This window comes from Condylostylus longicornis, unplaced genomic scaffold (assembly GCF_029603195.1).
Source record: "Condylostylus longicornis isolate FDR11 unplaced genomic scaffold, ASM2960319v2 ptg000014l, whole genome shotgun sequence".
NCBI lineage: Eukaryota > Metazoa > Arthropoda > Insecta > Diptera > Dolichopodidae > Condylostylus > Condylostylus longicornis.
In genome coordinates this window covers 1,459,561-1,479,482 of record NW_026577983.1, presented here as the reverse complement: position 1 = coordinate 1,479,482, position 19,922 = coordinate 1,459,561, and the positions used below count along the sequence as shown (strand labels likewise).

Sequence of the window (19,922 nt, the reverse complement as noted above, 5' to 3'; positions counted from 1 at the left end):
TTTGTTAAAAAAAATAAAAAAAAAAGCGAAAAAAAAATTTTTTTTTTCTTCCTTATTTGTTTATTAAAGAGCGTCTTTTATCCTGCCTCCAATGACTTTACAAAAGACAAAAACATATTTAAAAAAATTTTTTTTTTTGTTGTAACGTTGACAACAATCTGCCAACTTACACATTATAACGCAAAAAAATACTTTCGACTACCGCGTATAATTTAAACTCTTACATAAAAAGGAACAAAAACAACAATCTTTACCCGTCTCCATCCCCTCTCATTTCGTCATTGAATACCATAACTTCGGTTACAGCTACAGTTAAAACGTGAAATAATCGTAATAACATAAATTGCGGGGTAGAAAATCTCAAAGTAGAGTGAAAAAATTAACTTATTTGGCTTTATTATATCCTCACATACGTATAAAAAATTTATTATTATATTTATACAAATATATTATATGTCTATATATTTATATTTATGTGCATATATACGTACATATATAATATTTACAAAAATAAATATGAAATATTTTATAATGTGTTAACCACAGGATGTTGAATGACGTTGCGACACATAAGCATTGGAAACCATAAATGTTTTACATGGTGTTAGATATTAAATGAGCGTTTTATGGAAATTATTTCAGAAAAAAAAAGAAAATGTGAACAAAAACAAAACAAAAATTAAAAAAAACAAGGATATACAGGGTCGGGTTTGAAAACTAAATGATATTTTTTTTTGATTTTTTTTTTCTTTTTTAAATGAAGCAAATATTATGCAAGAAAATCTAATTATTGGAAAGAAAGTGTTAAAGCTTTTTTAATTTAATTTAGATAAAATAAAATAGATTCCACGTATTTGAATTTAAAAAAAAAATTGTTTGTGTTCTAAAATTTAATCGGAATAGAAAAATTTAAACCAAACATTGAATTTTTTAAGCAGCAGTTAGCAGTGTTTATAATTAAATTGACAGCAGTTAGCCGGTGGCAATCACGGAACTACTGTTTTAATGACTTCTAACGTCATCCGATTTAAGTCGAAATTCACAAACTTTCGAGTTGTTGTAATTATTTCAGTCAAGTCTAAATAACGGTATAATTCATAAAAAAAAGGATAATTGCTTTAGAAAAATATTCAGCAAATAAAACTTTACGGAAAAAATTATTTTGCTAAAGAAAATAATAAAGTTTTACTATAATTCGAAAAAAATTACCCAGAGTTAGCAAAAGGGTCTATAAAAAAATTAAAAGTGATTTTTGTAGAAGGGAAACTATTCTTTTATATAGTTTAGAATCTTGAATAAGAACATATGAAGTAAACAAAAAGAAAATGTCTGTTTGGAACCGTGATGTTTTTTAATCAGTTTTGAATGGTTTTTGAATTTCTATCGACTCCGATGGGTGAGGAAATTATAATAAAGAAGTTGGCACTTCCGTAGAAATAGGTTCCACAGCAAAGGGAAACGCTCCAAGTTACGCAAAGTCAATTGAATGGAAATTAACACTGTGTATAGTATTCGTTGATTTTGAAAGAGCGTTAGACTTTGTTGAACGCGAAGCCAATGAAGAACACTGAATAATTGAAGAATACCACAAAAATTAACCACATACAAGCATTATACAAAGATGCCGAAGTTAGAGTTCCCCATAATGGTAAGTTGAGTGACCCATTAGCCATCTAGGCATCACTCTTTCAGATGATCCACACGCATTAAGAATTGCTTCCAAACCTGAATGAGATACATATAAGGGCGGCAGAAATCACTCTGAAAATTAACACAAGAAAAACCAAATTACTCCAATAAATACAGCAAACCCTTCCAACTTCGTCATAAATGCCAGTCCAATACTTGATGTCGAACTATTCGAAGGGGTCAAAGAAGACAGATAAGATTGATTGAAGCTAGCTAAGGCGACGTTCGGAAGATTATGGGCCATCTGGAAATTTCACACTTATACACAAATATAAAATTGAGATCAAAGCATGTGTGAAATCATTCCTGTTGTATGACTCCGAAATAGCCAAGTATTCTGGCTGATGATTTATAAGACAAATAAATAACATAAACCTCTGGGCTTTAACACACCAAGAGAAATGTTTTTAATCAGAGTTTTAATATTATTTTAAGTTTCTTGTATTTATGAATATAATCAATTTTAATTTTTAATACAAAATTTCTCCTCATTTAGAAAAATTACCGAATTTCGAATGTTGAAGGTAATTTTAAAAAAAATATATAATACTAACTAACCCGACGCGTATTTTTGTAATCTTACAAGAAAGCAGCATTATTTTTATTTGCTTAAGCTTTTAAAAACTTTTTAACGCATTTCATCCTTATGCCTTTTTCCATAATGCCAAGCAAAGTACAGCAAAGCTAGCGCAACGCAGCAAAAGCTGAATTATAGAAAAATAGACCACTTTAAACTTTGAGATAAAATGTAAGCCATTGTTTTTTTTATATTTTTGAGAAAATATCAATAAAATAACACATAAATACTCGTAGTTATCCAACGTTTAAGAATTTCAAATGCATTGTAAATTAAAAATAAAAATAGCGATGCGTTAACTTTGCATCGCGCTGTGCTAGTGGTGTTAGCGTTGCTAGCGATTGGACTTTAAGATCTTCCTCTATGCCCCACATGATTATGCAAAAATTTTTTCCATGTTTAAAATTTCTAAGGAATAAGGAATCCATTTCGAAATTTATAATATAATACATTTTATGTAGTTAAGCCAAATTGTTTTGTTAAATTATACTAAATCGCCAATAATTGTTGTCAAAACAACCTTTTTGGTAATTTGCAATTATAAATAAATAAATTATAATTTACTTACTTATTAAAAGTAATAGATAATTCTATAAAATAAAACTTTGTGAAAGCCTTTGAGGTTTTAAACTAGAACTGCTATAATAAATTTAATTTTCATATTCAGTTTGTGTACAAAAACTTCAAAAAAAAAATTTCGTATTTTCGATTTTTATTTTCCACTTTTATCGACTAAAAATTATTTAGCACGTTTTTTGTTATGAATTAATGCGATGCTGTCTGATCTTTGATTAGAACATTAAAAGGACATGAAAGTTTACTTCCAAAAAATAATCAGTTGTTTTATGGCAAAAAAATTTTTTTTCTCCAATCATTTTTCCTTGTACGTTAGAGACTAGAGAGAGAAAACCGCATATAAAAAAACTCGTTTGATCTTTTAATTTTTTATTTTTTATGCTTTATTTTATCATTACTTTATGATAAGAAAAAAAAAAAAAATAATTTTATCATGACAAGTTTATTTTACGAAAAAATTTACCAATAATCTTTTAAGAAATTTTTGGTTTTTCTATTTTTTTTTGTTTTTATTTTGTATTTTTTTCTTTCTTTCTTAAGTACATATTTTTGTTTATTTTCCGTTTTGTACCTTGAAGAATTAAGATAAGCTATTTTCATCCTTAAATTCCAATAAATTGATAAAACAATAAAAAAAAGTGTAACAACAACAATAAAACTTAAAAATTTGAAATAATTAACCCTTGACCACTCATATATTGCAAAGCATTACAAATGAAATCCCTGAAGACCAAAATTGAAGAATACAATTGAAGACCAAAAGATCGACCATTGTAAAACTATTTGAAACTGAGAAAATCTTGTACATCTATTTGATTAGAGAAAAATGTTATATTACATTAAATGTTTACATATAGTTTACAATAATTAATAATCTAAAACTTTAACGCAATAGTTTCTGATTTCAACAGTAAAACAACAAAGACTCAGGGAAAATGTCGGAAATTTGAAGTCTGATAAGCATTTTGGTTATCAATAAGATGTTACCGAACTATGTCCTACTCATTTTCATATTATAACCTGATTCATAAAGTACTCCAAACCTAATTCTAATAATGACTAATATTAGCAAATTTAAGTAACTCTTATGTTATTTAATATAATATTATACAAAAATTTTTTCATAGGTTAATGAATTATCGAAAACATAAACAATGTATCTACGAATTAAAAAAATAATTTAAACAATAGGTTTGCCCAATTGATAATTTTTTTTTTAAAATTTTGAATATTAAAATTCTGTCTACATAAAATTTATAACTAAATTTTAACGAAAAATTTTGTTGTGATTCCCAAAATAAGGTAGAGCTCCGGCAACATGGGTTAATACAATTTTTTTGTAATACACAAGAAATGCCTCTTTATTTTTTTATCGAATTTTTAATAATTTCTTTTATCCTTGTATTTTTATCCTTCTTTATTTTTGATTGTGTATGAAAATTCATACCAATTTAAATTTTATTTTTAAGAAATCGTTTGCATTGTTTAACAAATTATCAAAGCTTTAAATCCATAGTGATTTCCTTTCTTCATTTCAAATTATTCTACACTAACGTATATGACTATAATTTTATTCTATAATATTATATAATACCAATAAGTTTTTAGAATTTTAGTATGGAGGTCATTCATGAATTTTTCTCCACATATATTCTATATTCTATAATATTTAAAGTAGATTATCTTACTTAAATTTGTTCTAATAAATAATATACATATATATAGATTTTAGGTTTATTTTTATTATTTTTATTGCATATATGCATATTATTGATTGCTAAAAAAAATAATGTAATGAAGATTAAAAGTTAAATGCCTGAGAATATTCCAGAACTAAATATATAAAAATATAGTGAAACTTAAGGCAAACTAGAGCGTTTTTCTATATCTTTTCCATGCTTCTCCATTTGCACGCCTGTTGTAAAAATATTCACTTGTTAACAAAACAAAGTAGGTTCAAACCAGTGGTCTGTAAAGTAGCACTTTTTATTTCAAAATAAATTAAAATATTGCTTTTAAAAGCAATCTGCTACATTACTAAAATTACTTTCGCTTATATACCAAAATTATTCAAAGATTGCATATAAATTTATTTGGAGTGAAACAAAAAAAAAATTAAAAGGCGTTTGCGTAATGAAAAATAATTTTTTATTGGGCTTGCTATTTTCCGTTAGCTTTCGACATTTATAAAAATTAAAAAAAGATTGCATTTTCGGAAACATAAGGTGCCAAAAATACAAATTTTTAATTTTAGCAGCCATCTTGTCTTTTTAATATTTAATTATTGTATGCAGCGGCAGAAGAAACCAATCACTGCTTTTTAGCGTTTGCAAAATTTGAAACTATTTATGGTTTCTTACATATGAAATTGCAGCTTCCCATCTTCTTTAGATGTTCTGTAAACATGTCCACGGGCGGACGGATGAAAAGACGGACAGAATGAAACTAATAAGCACTTTTTTTAAAATTTTTTTGGAAAAGTGTTAAAAAGATACGAATTTGGAAACTTAATATCATTCCTTATTCTCACTATAAAAACCACTGGTATTATAAATTATATGTAGTTATTGTATATGATAATTATGTCTTGAATGAATTCGAGAAAAGTGAAGCTTAAAGAATTAAATGACTTGTCTGTGTTTCCAAGAGTAACAAACGATTATTTATTTAAAATTAAAAGAAATATTGTGCTTTTTACGAACTTTCAATTATTATTTTTATGTTATAGGCGTTATAATTATATTGTATAAAATACAATTAAATACAAAAATTCTTAATACACTACCCCCATGTGTCTTTAACTTTCTTATTAACTAGTATTAATTTTTTCTGTTTTGTCACAAATTCCCTTTATTGAGAAATTTTCCCAAAAATAACTTAATTTTTTTTCAATAATAATAATAATAATAATAATAATAATAATAATAATAATAATAATAATAATAATAATAATAAGAGTAACTATGGTGGGTACAAGAATCAAATGGAAAATAAATAATTAGTAATACCCAAACATAAAGTGCAAGCACCAATAAACAATAAATTAAATAAATTTTAAGAATTTTATACAAAAACCTACAATGTTTGTCATTATTTGATTTAAATTATAATTTTAGAGACAAAATTATTAAAAATCATTTTTAATCATCTTTATTCAAAAATATTCAAAATATCCAATCAGAATTGAGCATTTAATTGTGTTCTATTTCAATTGTATTTTATTCACATATTCTTTGAAAAATTACAAAAATAACATTTCTTTTTTTTCACAATTTTTAATACCTTCTTAACAATTGTTGTTTTTTTTCTTTTAAAAATACAAATATGTTACGTACAATATAATTGTTATAAATTCAATGTTTTGTCAACTTAAAAATCAAAAATTATCTTTAACGTATAACAAAGCCAAACATATACACAATTGTTATATGGTAACAATTATAAGTCGGTTGCAATTATTTTACTCTAATATGAAAAAATTGCAAGAATTTAATTGTATAATTAAATTGAAATTAAGTCTTTAACGCTAATGAAATGTATTTGGTGAGTTCTTTGCATGATTATTAATAATATTGTTAATTTCACTGAATTTAATTTTGAAGTATAAAAGCAAAATTTATAATGTATCATGTTCAACCATGTAACTCAAACGCTCTTGACTTTGTATGTTCTTCAAAAATTATTAGTATGTGCAATTAATACTTAAAACAAAACCAGAGAGCGCAACGAAGGAGTTAAAACTGCGAATTATGGACTTGAATTAAAGATACAATTCATGTTAAACTTAATTGTTGGTTAAAGATTTGGGTTACAAACTTTCCAAATCATATCTAATTATGCGTGTAAGGCTGCATAGAACAGCACATACAGAGAAAAAAACACTATGTATATGGACTCTGACAACAAACGAAGAAGAGCATTCTCACTATAAAGTCGTTTGAAACATTTATAATTTGTCGAGCCTGTTGAGCCATTATAGAAAAACTTCAAGAACATACGTATCTGGGTAATAATTGAACACACTGTTGCCAAAATTCACACAGCTACCTTTTTTTTTTTCAATTACATATTTAATATTACCTTCTTGGGTTATATGACAGCTATCCGAACCAGAGCAGCCATTTCATCAAAAGTCGGGACATAAATACGTATATCAGTTTACCGAATCGAATATGTCAAATTATTTTACTTAAATTCCTGGTATTAACTTTTGAGCAATTTGAAAGAATATCTTTGAGTTCTATGGCAGCTACCAGAATTTCTTGTTCGCATTGGTCCAATAATAACAGGAGGTGTCCTTTGAAGAAAGCAAGTAATTTGTGAAAGTTTAATTGTGTTTGTTCTACTTTGGAGTGATCATGTGGTCTGACGTGTGGACAGACAAGAGTTAAATCTTGTATCTACCTTGCTTCTATCCTATATTAAACGCTCAGTAACGAATTTAAAGAATTTTAAAGCTTTGCAAACTAATACTGAAAATAAGATGGTGGTATTTTAAAATGGGTGTATCTCGAACTTAATGGGTGTATCTCGAACTTAATGGGTGAACTTAAAGCGAATGAATTCTCATATTATACATACAAGTAGCAACCGGTTGTTTTAAGGAAATTTCTTATAGATCTTTTTAAAGAATTATTAAAATTTTTGTAGAGATAAATGGAAAAAAAATGGAAAAAAAATGTTATGTGTTTTATAAATACGTTTATATTTTATAATTAAAACACATTAATTTAAATTTTATAAGATAATCAAAAAGGTATTAATTCTAAAGGTACATACTTTTAAAATTTTTTTTTTCAAGACAACTTAGAATTTAAAAGTTTCTTTCCTCACAACTTTCAGAAAAAGAAAAAAAATAAAGCTGAGCTAGTTATAAAAAATGCACGGTATCAAAACATTTCTTATTCACTTTTTTTGTCTACTTCTTTTTTAATGTTTTCTTAAGTATAAAGATTAAAAATTACTTTAAAAAAATAAGTTAATTTTACATGAAATTAATTTTTTTTTTCACTTTAAACAACAAAAACATGCCCTAAAGTAATACTTTATAGCAAGGATAATTAACCAAATGAATTCGATTTTCTGTTTTTCTCTTATTTTTTTTTCTACTCTGTATTCCACTTTTCATTTAAACTTTTTAGAAAATCCTTTTTTTTATAACAAAGCAAAAAATAAAACAAAAGTACAAATACAACAACAAGAAAAAATAAATAAAAATAATCAAGTGAAAACCGTTTTAAATCAAAATTATATTTATAATACCTATGAACGAATGCTTCCACAAACAGTCTAAATACCTGAAAATAATGACAATTATAGAACGCTCTAACAATCAGAAGAGATATACCTTCTTAGTTGATGCTTAATTTTTACTTATTTTTACTACCAATTTTTTTTTAACCCAGAGCAAGTAATCAACTTTCTTTTTATTTAAAAAAAAGGAATCTGCAATTTAGACTATAGATTGCACAATTGGGAATAGCGCATTGTAATCGACATCGCATACCAAAACTGCAGCGACATATATAATTCTTCTCTTGCAAATTAACAATTTCGATAATTCAATATTTTAGAACTCAAAGCTTCTAAAGCCCCAAGCCTTATTTTAACAAAAAAAATTAGAAATCTTAAAAACGTGGTTATTTTCTTCTTAAAAAAAAAATCTAAAAAATTTGGTTAACTTTTATTTTAATAATGTGCAATCTAGTTAGTATTACTCATGCTAACTCATATATCAAAAGTGTAGTACAGTTTTAAAACAATTCAAAAATGAAATTGCTTTGCATGAAGGTTAAACTATGAAAAAATATAATTTAAAAACATATTAATAAAAAACAATAATAAACGCAATTCGAAAAAAACTATACTTTATAAAAATAGAATAAGGCGAGAAAGATTTATTTTTGTTAAAAATAAACTAAGTACTTACTTATATACAGTAGAGTACAAGTTTTTTCTTTAAAAACTTAGAACGCAGATAAAACCTTAAGTTTAAAATGCTAACATATCAATTAAATAAATACAAATTTATAATGTATGCGCTTAAAAGTTAGAATTGAACTCTCATGTAGCTGAAACAAATAAGATTAAATCTAAATCTGATGAAAATTTGTAATCAAAAATCGATTGGAAAAAATCTGATGTGGTCAGCACATAACCGATCGTAGTGTGTATTGTCTATTTAAGTGAAAGTGTTACAGAATATTATAAATACCTCTTTCCAATTTTTAGGACATTAGTAAGCTTAGTTAACATACCTAGAAAAATGTAAATTTGGCTCTTAGTAGAGTTTCGCTTTGTGCTACCCGAATTCCCTGAAATGCTCGCTAGTTAATTTTGGTAAAAACCAGAACTCAAATATCAAATTTCAAGAAATTCCATCAATTCGTTCCATAGATATGGTGAAAAATGTAAAATCCGCTCGCAGATCAGTTTTCGAGCCCTGATCTTTCCAAACAATTTATATGTTCATTGTTTTAGTACGAAAAATTTAAATATTAAATTTTAATGAAATCGGTTGATTATTTCTCTTTATATACGGAAAAATGTATAATTGGCTCGTAGTAAACGTCTAGTTGCTAACACCTGATTTCTTTCAAAAGTTAGAAGGTTTCGCGGACGGTCGAGCGAAGTTTATGTTTAAAAGTTCAAGTAAACGGTTGAATATTTTCTTCAAAATGCTCAAAAATGTAAAACAGGCCCGCTAAAAAGTGCAGCTCTCGAGGACTGATATATCCCAAAACTTGATCAATCCGTGCCACAGTCGAAATAAACTTACATATAAAATTTCATCAAAATCGGTTCAGCAGAACTTGAGATATACGGGTGCACACACAGGCCGACAGACCGACAGGTTGCTAAAAATAGTTTATTTATACTTCCCTGCTATGGAGAAGCGTATTCCCATTGAAAACTCGATATGCAAAATTTGTTGCCATCACATAACCTACCTATTGTGTACACAATACGGTCGGTAAATATGAATATCCATTGACATCATCGAATATTCTCTCACATTTTTAAAATGAATAGTGCAAGCTAAATTTTTGGTTTTGTGAATTTCCCGCTGTAAGTGTATAGAAATTTTGCGAAATATGCCGCAACATCAGCAAAAAGGGAATCAGACCGACGTGGCTAAATTGATTTCCAATTCAAAGAATTGACAAGAAATATGTATATGTAGAATGGGATCGACAACGCTTCCTTCCTGATATTAAACGTGTTGTGATAATGTATACAAATTACCAATTTCGTGCAAATCAACAATTTTAGTTTCAGTTATGGAGTGATTGAAGATCTTCAAAAAGATATTCAAAGTATGAATGAAATTTCTCTCTGTATTTTCGTACGATATTGTACTATCACTGTATATCCGTGTATAAAATCCATACATGTTTTCCTTGATAAGTGAAATATTTTGTTATTTGTTTTTTTTTTCCTTGAATAAAAAATATTTCAAACAAACCATTTTTTAGTTCATCATGTTTCATCCTTTTATTGAAGACAAGAAAAAGATTGGCATTCTTAAAGACTACTTTGTAGTTATGGCGATAAGAGCTCAGCAAAAATAAATTATCTATTCCTTACTTTATATTTATAACTGTACATGTATATATGTATGATTATATTTTTATACGTACTACATCATAATTTCTTATAAACATCGATTTTTTTTGTTAATTTTCTTTTTTTTTTTTATATCAGGTACAATACAAAAGAATGGTGATGTATTTTTCAATTAGTGTTGCAATATTATCAATGCATAATAAATATGATCTATAGATTTTGGAGCAATAGTTGGACTGATATTAACTAATTAACATAAAGTAAAGTAAATTCAAAGTTAAATTCAATCTGTACTGGCAACGCCTGATGTTATGCAAGTATAATGTTATGTAACAGTTATCTGACTTTGAAAAGCATAACTTTGCACTCCGAGAAGAAGGTAATATAAGGGTTTACAATTAATATATTGTAACAGGCAAGAAAAAAATGCTCTATATAATTTTAAATAAGAAAATCCCGAAGTTTAATTGTAAAAAGGGTTTAACATATCTCATTTATTTCCAAAGAATGAAACTCCAACTAATTTGCTAAATTAATATCGACAATTTTTTTATTTCAAGAATTTATTTCATATTTATTCTATCACAATTTGATTTATTGCTTATTTATTTACTCGAAACTCTTTTTTTCGCCTTAACAAATTTTTTCCTTCAAAAAATCGAAATTATATCGGGTATATTGTTAGATATATATTTTTTTCATATATATATATAATTAGTTCTGAATTTCGAATTATAAAAACTTAAGCTAAAGAATTTCGAACCCTATAAACATTCCATACTTCAAAATTCAAACGATTTACCTTAATGCCACTGTTATATGAATTATATGGCAACACTAATACAATGTTTTGCCGTGAATATGTATATGAATACAACATACATATGTATATATTTTTATTTTCAACATAAACATTTTTGCATTCATAAATTATGATAAGCATACATACATATGTATATACATATATATATATTATGTAAAATAGTTGTTTATAATAACAATAGCTACAATCAAACAAATGTATAAAGTGAAATTATTATAAAACACGGGAATTGTTAATAGATAAAAAAAATTACAATATTACAAAGTTTAATCTATTTGAAGTGGTAAAAAATAAGTAAAAAGGAAAACTTTAACTGTATTAAATGCTCTTTTAATGCAAAATTAACATCAAGTGTAATTTGCAATGGAATTATTTATGAAAATCGACAATCAAAATCCTTTAGGTATGCATAAAGTTTTTTGAGAATTCGCACAAATAAATGAACTTGCGTTACTTCTAGAAAAATAAAATCATTTGAATTGTTTAATTCCATTAAAAATTTTAAAATTCTTAAAAATTTAAATTATTTTTGATAACATAATATTGCAAAATCTAGAACTGTAGATCAAGCAAAATTTAAAGCATATACATAAATTATTTGCTCACTTATCAAGAATTACCGGAAAATGAGAAAAGGCGAGCTTGTCTTTGATTTACAGTTATTCATTTTGTGAGCAATTTTTCAGAACATAATATTATTACCACAAGTTTAATTTATTTGAAAAAGTGCAGTTTAAATAAAAATTACAAAACTTAATATCACATAACTTTTTGCTTAATTTATAAGTTGCAAAATATTTTAACGCGATTTAACAATTTATTAATTTATAATTTTAAAATTTGACTGGAGTACATGTTTACAAAAGTTAAGTCAATAAAATAAGGTAAATATTTTTAATGAAAGCTATGATCTAAAACTGTAAAATAATATTTGAAAGTAAAAATCACGATTTTACTGAAAATCACTGAAAATAGCTTAGTTTTGAAAAAAACTAAGCTATTCAGTGAAGACTAAGCTTAGTTTTGCACACCTATAGAATCTACATTTTGACACTGTATGTGTATGGCTAACATGAACAAAATAGTCACTTCTGTCCAAAAAATAAAGAAAATTCAGTGTTGCGTCAAGCCAATGTTTTGTAAAGTACCACTTATTTATGTTTTACTTTACTTTAACTCCTACACTTTGATTTTCACATGTAACCAAAAATTATTCACAAAAAACTATTGTGTATGTATTCTTATTGTTAGAATAAAACCTATCAATACAATTATTGCATAGCTTTAGGATTACAACAAAAATTTGCAAAAAAAGGATCAATGTAATGATAGCCGTATTTTTGTCGGCAAGACATTTAACATTAGTTTAGTGCTGATTGCAGTGGAACTCTATCTAAGCACTTCTATTTCCAATTTTGTTAATCATGCAGCAAATCTTTGAGGCTTTTTCGGGCCTTTCTATAAAAATATTTTTATATCTTCAGACAAAATGATTTCTCAATTTTAAATAATCATTTTTTTTTTTTGAAAATGGAAATTTCCCAGTTTTAAGAAGAGTTCTTGATATTATATTATTGTTATTGATAAAAACAAATTAAAAATTTCACAAAATAAAGTTGTATGTGTATTTTTTTATGTCAGATGCAATTTATGAAAAAAAAATATGAAAAAATTTCATTATTATTTTTTGTGTTCAGATTTAATAAATATTTTAATGATCTTATTGTTCACAATAACTTCATAATAAATAATAGTTGTTTTTTCATATAATGAATCTTATATAATTAGTGATTTGTTCACGTATAATCCTTAATAAGAGTTATATAATTAATTCTGTTGATAAAAAGCATACTCTATAGGATGTACTTGAAAATTTATTTATAAAAGTCAATATTTTTATTCGAAACTTATTTTAGCATAAATTTATAAAGAAAATGAAAAACGTTCATTAAAATGGAGATTAAGAATTTTCGTTATTTCTGCTGCAATTTCAATTGGAAATAATAAAATAAAGGTATGACTGTGATATTTTAGATATGTAAATCATTTATTAAATGACTTTGTACTGAAAATCTCGGGCGAAAACATGTAAGTACATAGGTTACTATTCAATAATCGTGTCGCATATAGATAATGGAGGCACTCAGATTGTAAATTCCACATTTTACAATCAAGTTTCTAATTGCATTTCTCCATGTTTTCGGTTTGTTAACAACCAAGTCGTTGATCTGTCTTTTCTGTACATTCCTGTATATTAATTTCCATATATGAGAGTTTATTTTAAATGATGAATTTATCAGTTTCTAAAATGAATTAGATCTTTAAAGAATATTAGCAGCTGGATATTTACTACTTTGATAATTTTGATAATATTTAAATAATAAACCTGTTTCTATGAAATTTCTTATTTTATGCGAATTCCTCACAAAATTCAAAATAAAATTTGCGGCACGGAATCTAGCGTAATGATGTTAACATCATAATTACATTTCCCTCATTTATCATTTTATAGTTTAAAAATTCTTTTACAAATTGCAATTTAAAATTTTTTACAAGAAATAACAGCAAAATAAATAAGTTTTAAAAAATAAAAGCACTTACCTTAACCAATGACGTTTAGTGATACTGGTATGACAACATATTGCATCATATTGATCAGCAATCCAAACAATTAGAATAATATAAAAAGCTGTTGTAGTATCGTTGAAAAACTCGGACATGATTGCTTCCATTCCTTTCAAAGAGAAAAGAAATAACATATTTTAAAATTAAATTTTAAATTTAAAATATAAATAGTATGTAATTATAATTCAGAAAACAAAATAAAATATTATTTATTTAATTTGAAAACTAATTCTCATGTTTCTAAAAATAAAATTCTAAAAGGAAAATACAACACCAAAAAATTCCGTAAAGAAAAAAAACATGAAAAAAATTCCGTAAGAATTTTGATTTAAAGTTGGGACCAATATTAGGTATACATCACTCCCTAATGAAATTTCTCTGTATGAAGTACAAAAAAAATTAAACGCAACAATTTATATGCGTCTCAAAAAAAAAAAAAACAAATAAATGAAATATTTCTACAAAAAAAAACATAAATTTGTAATTTGTATCCTATTTTATATTTATTTTACCCTCAACATATATACACAAATATATGCATGAACAATGTATAAAATTCCAATAAAAGGTAATCTAATATGTATGTGCAAATAGATATATGTACATACATATATGGCTATGGATATATAATATTAAAGAAAGTTGTCATCCTTATCTCATATTTATTTAAAGTCCATTCACTGTGATATTATTTCTATCTCCTTATATATTCACTATCCTATATATAGATATTGATCTCAATTAATGAAAATAAGTCCTGTGGGTCGCATATATTGACCTGCATATTCTTACGTTTCACCCATCATCACATAATTTTCATATTATGTATTTTTTATTAAGTAGATTTTTTCAAGCCATATACGAAAAACAAAAATGTTCTAAAAGTATTTAACATGAAAATCTGTCTTTTTTTCAAAATATTAGAAAAGGAATAAATGAATTGACCTGGTGACACAGTGGAACTTTACAATATTGCAAGAGTGTAAGTTATTGCCAAATTATCAAATAGAAGACACATTTTCCCAAGAATATCACCAATTACTCGTAAAATATGTTTTTCCAGAGCTATACAATCGATCTGAGGCTATTAAATGGTATGCGGCTGCGACTACAAAAGATTTTACATAATCCCTCATACTCAAAAGAAAATAAACCGCGTGACCTCGTTGACCAATACATATGTATGAAAAAAATTTTAAAATTAATTACTTACTTTATTAAAATTAATTTTAATAAACACTTTTGTTTGTTACTAATTATTTTAAAGCATTTTTTATTTGAACATCTGTGCCCATGGAAAAATTACAGATCGAACTTACATATGTTATTAAACTCTCATAACGTTTAAATAAAAAATTTTTGATGTACATACCAGTTTTGTCGCAATGACATGTTATATAAAATAACATAGAAAGAAATGCTATTTTAAAAAAAACCAAAATAGTTTCCTGATTCTGCACTCAAATTTTATAATTTGTCTCAGTTTTAATGTATATTAGAATACAAAGTTCTACAATTTTAAATCCTTTTAATTATATTTTATTAATCTTTCCACATTTTAAGTGACTTTTTTTTTTAACCAATTTGATTCTTATTATGGAGTTTTTGTAAGTTCTATATTTAACTAACATTAAAGCTTATCAATCGAAAAAATGCTTTTTTGAATAAGGGCTAACTTAAGTCGCACATGTTCTAATGACGGGACTAAATAAAATATACCAAAGAAAATTTCATGTCATGTATACATCACATTGTCAAAATATACATACATATAAATTCGTATAGCTACAAAAATACAAACATACAGATAATCTTCATGTATAGAAAAAATTCCTTCACTAAATTGTAATGAAAGTGAGTGATTTTAAGAAAATTCCACTTACATTTCCACTAAAATAAACGCCACAACATTAACGACAACATTAACAACGAGATAAAAAAAAAATTTACAAAAATATAGAAAAATCCCTTAAGGATCCAGAAAATTTCAGAAAATCTTAAAGAAGATATAGAAAAGTTACAAAGGAGCAAACATTTTTTTTTATACATACTTAAAATAAAAACAAAAACAAAGTCAAAATACAAAAACAAAAACAAATAAAAAACGAAAAATTTATTCCTCAGGGGCACAAAGTGAAAAACAATATTATTGACTCATTCTTAATGACCTGATAAGGTCCTTACAATTTTCTAACGAGCATTTTCCTTAAAGTATTTGTTAATTTAAGGGAAAAAGTATAAAAACCAAGTTTTATAAATTCTGTTACATAATATTAACAACAATCAACAGCATAAAATTACATTTTAAATGAAGTTTTGAAAGATTTATAACAGAATAATAAAAAGGACATTTGAAATATAGAGGAGAAAAATAAATAATTGATTGGATACTTCCTTTTTTAGAAATTATACTAAGTTTATTTATGTGTCGAATTTAACAATAGAAAACAAATAATTTTTAAAAGACTCAAGGTAATAATGGAAGAGCTCATCATTACATCTCAGTTCAAGAGATAAATTCAAAGAAGGAGTTACAAAGGAATAAATTTAGAAGACGTTCAGTTGAACATTATTTTTATTACAGTCATTTTTATCTCATAGTCTCAATATCGAAAAAATGTCCTATGCCCTAAATTTACCCAGTTATAATCATAAATGTATGTAGTAACATAATAACGGAATGATTAAGTTTTCCCATTTCAATATACGTACAGTGTACATCATACGAACGCACTTAAATTTGACACCGATGAAATCTTAGTAAAATTCTTTTGTCCTTCCTTTTTTGTTTTCTGTTCATCTTTTTTTTTTCATTTTGTTTCTCTATTTATGTAGGTCTATCCCTTCTACAACACACTTACATACATACATGTACATATATTTTATATATGTTTGTAGATACGTGCAACCGTATTCATATGTATGTATGTATATATTCATTCTTATGTTATGGGATATTTTCTATCACCTTTATTTTCTCTTTTGTTTTTGATGTTTTCTCTTTTTTTATTATTCTAATAATTATAACATAAAAACAATGTTAATAACTGTGTTAAGATTTTGTTAAAAAAAGAAGAAAAAAAAAAGTAATATGAAATATCCGTACAGATATTTGAGAAAGGACAACAATATTGTACGCATTTAAATCAGATTTTTTTTTTTATTTTCAGGTATAGTTATAATTTAAAATTAGGACATCATAGTAGATTTTAATAGGAAAGAATAACATGTTAAGAAAGTTTTCACAACTTTAGTCACAAGTTATTATTATAAATTTTTACGATTATTTTTATATATGTAATGTGTGTGAATGTATAACGACGATACTCAGAAGTAGAATATTGTTTTTTAGTTAGACGAAAAACTAATAAATACCTAAACTAACTAAATATGAATTTTTTTTTAATTCTTATAAGTTTAAAACAGAAATTTTAGATACGTTATGCTTAAAAAATGGTTCATATCTGAAATTTATTACGAAACATCTAAAAATTTGAATTTTTTTTTTAAAATCTACAATTTTTCGAATAAAAATTTCCTTTGAATGAGTCGATTGGTATGGGCACCTTGCATTGACCTGATATATTTGACTTGATATATGTACATATGTATGTATCAAAATTTAAAAAACCGTATCAGCTACTAATTAGGAAAGTAATTAAATCAGATTGGACAACTAGTTTAACTATAGGAAATTAAAAGTATAAAAATATTTACTGTTAGTTGTTTGCTTTTATTAAAGTTGAGAAGATTGTACAAATAATATTTTTCATTAAAATCAAAACTTATATCAAAAGCTATTTTGTGGTAGAAGCCAATCTCTTACTTTTTACGTTTGCAATATTTGAAAACTGGTAACTTTTCCGACGTAATTAATTGTCAAAAAATGGCATTTGCGGATTTTGAGAGGCACTAATATTTGAAAATTAAAGGAAAATAAAAATTTTCTTATAAAGAAATACGTTTTTCGCAAAGAACCATTTCGCATAAAAAATTTCGACTTTTTATATTACAAGTTGTAAAAGTTTTATGAACAGACGCACATTGGAGCACGGATTTTTTAATCAAACTAATTTCCATTTGGCTTTTTTTTATAAAATATTAAAAAATGTTTTAAATTACCTTAAAAAACCTATTAAAAAATTAAATTAAAAAAATATTTTTTAATTTAATAAACAAATTATTCGTTGTGAATTTGGTAAATTTCAACAGTAAAGATAAGGTCCGCTGTTCAAACAAACTTCTACTTATTGTCAATAAGCAGAGAACATAATTTTAAATGGTTAAAGTTCGAAAAACATTAATCACTTGAAATTACTCAATCACTTTTATATCATATTTAATTTGAACTTATTTTTATATTAAAAAAAAATATTGAATACTTTATTGTTACTGATAAAGTTTTATTAAAGCAATTGATTGCAACTGACAAGAAAAGAAGAATTTCTTTTGAATAATAAAATTGAAAAAACATAATAAAATATAAAAGAAAAAATTATTTTTCACCTATTCAATGAAAACCAAATGTTTATTTCTTTAATATTTTTTTTTACTTTGTAAATATTTTTAGCATAATTCACTTTTATTTTTCAACACGCTATCTTTGAAAGATCTTTCTCTTTTCATTCAATATTTTTATCAGAACTAATCGCAAAGCAAAACATAAAATTATTTTTATATAAGAAAAATTTTTTTTCCTGAAATATTTAATAAACGCGAAAACAAAACTGATTTTGCTATTCTTAAGAAGACAAGAGTTTTTTCTTTTTAATAATTCGAACAGTTGTTTATATTTTCAAATCGTAAAAAACAAATTCTTTAATATTTCAAAGACAAAAACCAAATTGTTTCCTTTCATTAAAATTTACGAGAATTAACCACATTTCAAAAATGAAACATGAAAAAGATTTAATTTGCAAACACACTTGCGGGCATAACTGCCCCCCTTTACAGCTCAAATTTTTTTTTTATAAATAACTACTTTTATAAATTAAAGATTATAAATTCGAAAAAATTAAATTTTCAAATATAATTACGCATATATACCATTTTTCATTTAAAATAAAATGCAATTATTTATTATAAAATTTATAAAATAAAAAACAAAGCTAAGAGGGAATTCATTGTCATTGAAAATGTTTCACTATTAAAAAATTTTGAAATATAACAATGGCTTGGTGTAGCCTTATTAACCTTAATTTCGTGTACTTTTTATAAATAAATTCAGTTTATTGCTTAAACTTGTTCAAGCCTTAAGCATAAACAAAATCAATAGGGCAAAACAAAATTAAAAAATACTCTCTTAGATGAACGACCAAGTGCAAAGTTTAAATTACAAAAATAAATGTTTTGTTAGAAATGTATTTCTAACAAAATTTCAAAAATTTGAATTCAGCATTAGGATTTAGATCGAGCATATTTAAGTGTAGCAAAAAAAAATATCGGTAAACAGAACGACAAAATAGAACGACAATCCTAAACCAATTTGCATCGTTTTTTAAAGAGTCTTAATATAAAATCAAAAATTTGAAAAAAAAATTTCCAAAAACATTAATTTTATTTTAAATTTTCAGGAAACAATTTTATTCAAATATTTTTCACAATAATAATAATAGAGAGGTGAGTGTTAAAATTTTAAATTAATTTAAAGTAATTAAAAACCCTTTCCATAAAATTTGAAACGTTTTGAAAAATTATTCAAAAACTTTTAAATTTTTGCTCAATTCTTCATTACTTTACAATTGTAAAAAAAATTCAATGAATTATAACAAAGAAAAAAAGGCTTATTATATAATTATAATAACAAAAAATACTAAAATCTAAAATGTATTGTGTAAATTTACAGCATTAGAAAAATTTATTTTGAAAAATGTTTCAATATTTTTGTATTTAGATCGAAAACAGCATATACCCTTTCAATAAATTATAATATTTTATAAATATTTACAGATTCATCTATATATGCAATTATTTCCTTCCCCATATTTCAAGCATACCCTATAAACCATGTAAAATCTGATTAAATCAAATTTTGCCACCATGTATAAAATTTTTATACTAATGAAA

General features: G+C 25.1%; 1 protein-coding gene across 1 annotated transcript in view; it reads right to left on the bottom strand.

Moving 5' to 3' along the window:
- LOC129605782 (homeobox protein 2) overlaps window positions 1-19,922 on the bottom strand; it is a 69,474-nt gene that overhangs the window by 41,501 nt on the left and 8,051 nt on the right. Inside the window, exon 12 of the mRNA XM_055515719.1 lies at window positions 13,833-13,965. Within this exon, the coding sequence (XP_055371694.1) occupies window positions 13,833-13,965 (133 nt within the window). The remainder of the gene's footprint in view (window positions 1-13,832; window positions 13,966-19,922) is intronic.